Source organism: Nannospalax galili, unplaced genomic scaffold (assembly GCF_000622305.1).
Source record: "Nannospalax galili isolate Female #2095 unplaced genomic scaffold, S.galili_v1.0 scaffold213, whole genome shotgun sequence".
NCBI classification, from domain to species: Eukaryota; Metazoa; Chordata; class Mammalia; order Rodentia; family Spalacidae; genus Nannospalax; species Nannospalax galili.
The window spans coordinates 2847770-2853321 of NW_008335195.1; the positions used below are offsets into that span (position 1 = coordinate 2847770).

Here is a 5552-nt window from a genome sequence, read left to right on the forward strand (position 1 = left end):
TTTCAAGACCAGCCCATGCACATGGTAAGAGTCTGTCTCCAGTGAAAAAGGAAAAGGGAAGGAGAGGGAGGAAAAAGGAGCTACTTCTATGCCCACTTGAACCCACTTTTTTTTTTTAATTCACTTTTAAAGCACTTAAATGTCTAGTCCAGGATAGCCCACCTTGTGCCTCCAGAGTGCAGTCTTCTGCCCTGCATCTCTCTTACCATACACAGTGGTTGGCTTGGATTGGTTTGATGGTGTAAAAACACAGGTGAAAAGGCAAAAGGGTCCCCTCATACCACCCTGATCAGAACTGGCACAGACATGCCTCTGGGAGCTGTACATGTCCTCTGTGCTGCCACTCAGCTCAGAAGTGAGCTGCCTGAGAAAGCCCTTCTGAAATGACCCCTGGAGCAGTGGAGACTGGTTGTGCTCAGCCCTGAGCTGCAGACACCTGACCTGCTGAAGCCCCATGGAACTCCAGGCTTCCCAGACATTCTTACTGTTGTTCTCACCTCAGTACATCCTAGCTCCTGACAACAGGCTGGGGAGTCTCTCCCATTTTCTCAAAGCTACCCAGCATTCCACACTGGAATTTAAAAGGCTGAACCAGTATCAATTCAAAAAAGATTTTTGCCTTCGTAATTTTATTTCCTGTGGTACTGGGGATTAAATCCAGGGCCTTGTACATGCTAGGCAAAGCATTCAATCACTGAGCTATACCTCCATACCTTGGCCTTACTTTTTTTCCTAACAGTTTTATAATGTTTGTCAAAGATTTAGTTTTTAAAATGATCAGTTTTTTCTGAAGTTCCATAGATCAGAGTGAAATTACCTGAATCTCTTGTTTGCTGTAATCTCAACAGCAGCCATTGAGATTATTGTGCCTCACTAAGTACACAGAAGTATACGCTGGCTCTGATAAAGCAAGTGGCAACAAGAAATAATGAATTGTCTTTCAAGATGACATGGTGGTACATGCCTTTAATCCCAGCACTTGGGAGGCAGAGGTAGAGGCCGGAGGATCTCTATGAGCTCAAGGCCAGGCTGGTCTACATAGCAAGTTCCAGGCTACCCAAGGTGAAATGGTGAGACTCTTGTCTCAAAAAAATAGAAAAAAGAAAGATGGCTCATCAGATAAAAGCTTACTGAACAGACCTGATCACCTGAGTCCAGTCCCTGGAACTCATGGTGAAAGGAAAGAACTGACTCCTGAACATTGTTCTCTGATCACATGCACACTATGGAATGCATGTGCCCACACAGTACACTCACACACATAGTAGTAATACAATTTTAAAACTAATATTCAGGAGAACTGCCTTTAGTGCACAAAAAGCCCCAGCATAAAGCTTGGCCAACATACCTTAGTTATTTCTCTGTGTTGGCACTCAGGATCGTGACCAGCCATTGGTAAGATTCTGATCTGTGTCTTAGAATTTGTGTTCCCAAGTGAAAGGGCCATCTTTTTATATGCTGCACTGTCTGTAGGGTGAGGTCTGCCAGGAAATGAACAAAAAATATCAGTCCCACATTTATTGAGAACACCAAAAGCACCTGTGGGTAGTGACGACTTCACACTGGGCAGAGCAAGGCGGTAGGATCATAGTAGCAGCTCCCTCTGCCTCACTCCTGGAGGAAAGTTGAGTGGAGTGAGCAAAGGACAGGAGGGAGGAGAAGCAGGCGGCCAGGCAAGAGCTTTCCCAAGGAATACCCCCAGCTACAGTTTTGAGAGAAGGACACGAAACCCCAGTTCCCGAAGGGGTGGTACACATGACCAGAGGCACAATTTGTGAATCAGAGGTGTTCCCTCCACTCAGTAAAAGTGGAAAGAGTCAAGAGTTGAGGCCTTGTGTAGTGGCTCAAGCCTGAAATCTGAGCCCTCCAAGAGGATTGCAATGAGTCTGAGGCAAGCTTGGGCTACAAGTGTGTGATTCTGTCTCAAAAACAAAATGGTGGCAGGGCAGAGCTGGAGAGATGACTTACTAGTTAAAAGCATTAGCTGCTCTGCAATAGGAATTAGGTTTGGTTTTCAACACCCACATAGAGGCTAACAACCATCTGTAACTCCAGTTCCAGGGGATCTGGTGCCCTCTTCTGGCCTCCATGGGCATTGCATGCATGGGTGCACTGACATACATGCAGGCAAAACACATAAAATTAAATCAATAAAGTCTTCCCTGACTATAGTAAGACAGCTTTTAATTGTGTACTAAGAATGAAGGAAAGCCATAAGGAAAACGGCTGTCAGGCAGTCAGATATCCCAGTGGAGAGCATGGAGCACAATGGAAAAAAAAGCAAAAACTAAGAATTGTGTATGTGTGGGGGTACCGTCTAGAAGATATCTTTAAGAGGTTAGATTGAGCCAGGCTTATGTATTAATTTATCTAATACAATATCCCTGTGAGACATACACTGTATTTCCATTTAATAGTTAATGAAACTGGAAATTAGTGAGATTGAGACTTTTAAGGTTATATAAGCATACACCTCCACAGTCTTAAAAAAAACTAACAGATTAATATTTACATATAATATTCCATTAAAATTCCATAATTTTAAGTATACAATGAACTGATTTATTTTTAATTTACAAAATTGTACGACAACTGACTTTAAAAGATTTCAGGATCTGCAAGAGAACTTTGTGCCCATTTCATGGAAAGTGCTGTACCTTTTAAGGAAAGCTGGATCCTAATGTCAAAGTGTGTCCTTAGAAGGACGACACCACCACTCACAGCAGTGAGCCAAACTAGCTGGTGCTTTCAGCCACCTGGGTCAGATGAGGGAAGACCTACAGCCTGTTACACCTGTTGTAAGCATACACCACTACCACATTCTGAAGATCACTTAGATTTCTTGGGTCAGTTTCACTAGAAGGAAAGGACACATCAAGCTGCAGGCTGTATAACATCTCTACTTTGTTCTTGAACTGTAGGGAGCAACATGTGCATATGAGAAGTTACCTGAAAGTAAGTCTAGATTTAAAGATGGCTTGTCCTCGCAGGCCAGTGTCTTCTTTTATAAACAGTTGATTGTAATTGTCCTGCAGTGGGGCTTGGTAGACATCAAACACTTCGCTGCCTAAATGTAAGGACATGCTGGAAAGGAGAAACAACTGAGGTTCTAGGATAGTTAGTTGACAGCATCCATTCTACCCTGTTAGCTCTACTTAAACAGCACAGCATCCTGTCCTCACACTGAATTCATAGAAAATCTAAAGAAATGCTGTCAATAGCCTACTTCAGGGCTGGGTGTGGTGGTGCCTGCCTGTAATCCTAGCACTTGGGAGGTGGAGCAGGAGGATCTGGAGTTCAATATCATAGATTTAGTCAATTACAAAGTGAATTCCAGGCCAGCCTGGGTTACATGAGATCCTATTCCCTTCAAAGTAAAAATGGTCAAATTCATTCTTGTATTTTTTCCCCTAATCTCTATCACTTCCTTAGCAAACAGAAACAGGTTCTTAAAAATTCCTGTTCAGGGGCTATTGATGTGGCTTCATTAGTAGAATGCTTGCCTTGCAAGCACAAAGCCCTGTTTGAACCCAGGTACTGCCAAAAAAATTCTTTTTGAATTTAAAATATCTGGTATCTGAGATGGGAGCTTGCTTAGCCTTTGTCATCCACATGATAGATACAAGGGATTGACCCAATCTGGAGCCAGATCTAAGCTCTCTCATCAGCCCAACTCTAAGGCCTCACCTCTGCTTCTCTCTCAGGTTTCCTAGGTAACGCCAGGGGCCCAGATTTTCTCATTTCTCTAAAGGAGGTCCCACACAGATATGTCAGCTCATTCAGGCCTCCCTCAGGTGTTTCAATACTCCAGGCATGTGGCACTCACCTTCCATCTGACCACTTGACTATCCGAGCATTGCTTTCTTTAATTTTATATCCTCCTTCATCCCGGCGTACCCTCCATCGAATAGTATTTTCCACCTGGTTCATAATAGAAAGGCATTAGACAACCAGTTTATGTTCTCTTTTCCTCAGGTGATTCATAATCATCTGCTAAGAATCAATGGGTGGTTAAGATAATATCTGACGCAGTAGCACCCAGACCCTATGATGATGCTTAGAGATGTCAGTTAAACCAACCTGGCACTCTGTCTAATCTTCCTGAGGTCCAGGTCACAACAGTGGCAGAAGCTAAGCAGGATGCAGGATGGTACTGTTCTGAGACACAGTAGAGCTCCACAGGTGAGATGAGGCTTAGTCCACACAAGATAAATAGCCAAAATTGATACCATGGCTGGATAGTGGTAGAGCAATTGCCTAGCATATATGAGGTTCTATCTCTAGCACTGTTAAAAATTAAAACTAACCCCCAGTGTTTGAGTCTCCTTGTTCCCTTTGCACCCCTTGGTGAATCCTTGGTGATAATGATTTTGGCAACTTAGGAAATAAATGGCAATTCTCGGAGTGGGGAGGAATCCCTCTTTTTCTTGCAGGGCTAGTTGAAGGCTATCAATCCAGTGAAAGAAAGGCTTAAGAGGTGTCCTTTAGGGCCAGCAAGATAGCTCAACAGGTAAAGGTGCTTGCTACCAAGCTGACAACCTGAGTTTGATTCCAAGGACTCAGATGGTGGAAAGACAGGATTGCTGCAAGTTGTCCTCTGACCTCCACATACACAGACATAGACACACACACACATAGACACACAGACACACACACACACACACACACACACACACAAATAAATACATGTAATTAAAATGTTTTACAAAAAGTTTCTCATAATCTTCTTAAGAAGAAAAAAGTGTTCTCTAGTCTAATGAGATAAGATCTAGGCATGGCATTTTAATTTCTTTTAAAGAATAAATAATTAGGGGGCTGGGTATGGTGGCACACCTTTAATCCCAGCACACCTTTAATCCCAGCACTCAGGAGGCAGAGGCAGGCAGATCTCTGATATGGAGGCCAGTCTGGTTATAGGCCAGTTGAGAGATACAGGGAAGACCCTGACTCTAATAATAATAATAATAATAATAATTATTATTATTATTATTATTATTATTATTAGGGGATGAGATGGCTCATCAGTTAAAAGCACTTGCTGCTCTTACAGAGGACCCAGGTTTGCTTCCCAGCACTCACATCCCACATGGCAGTTCACAACTGCCTAACTTCAGTTCCAAGGGACCTAATGCCCACTTCTGGCCTCTGTGGGCATTGCACACATGAAGTGCACATACATGCAGGCAAATATTCATATACATAAAATAAATAGGGCTGGAGAGATGGCTCAGCAGTTAAGAGCACTGGCTGCTCTTTCAGAGGACCCAGGTTCGATTCCCAGCACACATGACAGCTAAGAACCATCCGTAACTCCTGTTCCAGGGGATCCAAAGCCCTCTTCTGACCTTTGTGGGCACTGCATGACACAGATGCACTTACACACATGCACATAAAATAAAAATAATAAAATATTTAAAAAATAAAATATTTTTTAAGCTAGGGAAAAAGATTAACAGCAAATTAAAACCTAAGACCTATACTTAGTTCTGTCTGGGGCCAAATTTACCCCATGAAGTGGGGAACTCCAAGTCACAAAAGTACTGCATGAACAG

The 5552-nt window shown here is 42.9% G+C and overlaps 1 protein-coding gene across 2 annotated transcripts in view; it reads right to left on the reverse strand.

Moving 5' to 3' along the window:
• The window catches only part of LOC115069739 (RNA polymerase-associated protein LEO1-like), an 8195-nt gene extending 4241 nt beyond the window's left edge, over window positions 1–3954 (reverse strand). For both annotated transcript variants that reach the window (XM_029561934.1, XM_029561935.1), the window contains exons 1-3: window positions 3827–3954; window positions 2950–3084; window positions 1349–1481 (exon numbers count right to left, since the gene is read on the reverse strand). In XM_029561934.1, the coding sequence (XP_029417794.1) occupies window positions 1349–1481; window positions 2950–3084; window positions 3827–3930 (372 nt within the window). In that variant the 5' untranslated portion in view covers window positions 3931–3954. The remainder of the gene's footprint in view (window positions 1–1348; window positions 1482–2949; window positions 3085–3826) is intronic.
• Window positions 3955–5552: the final 1598 nt, after the last annotated feature.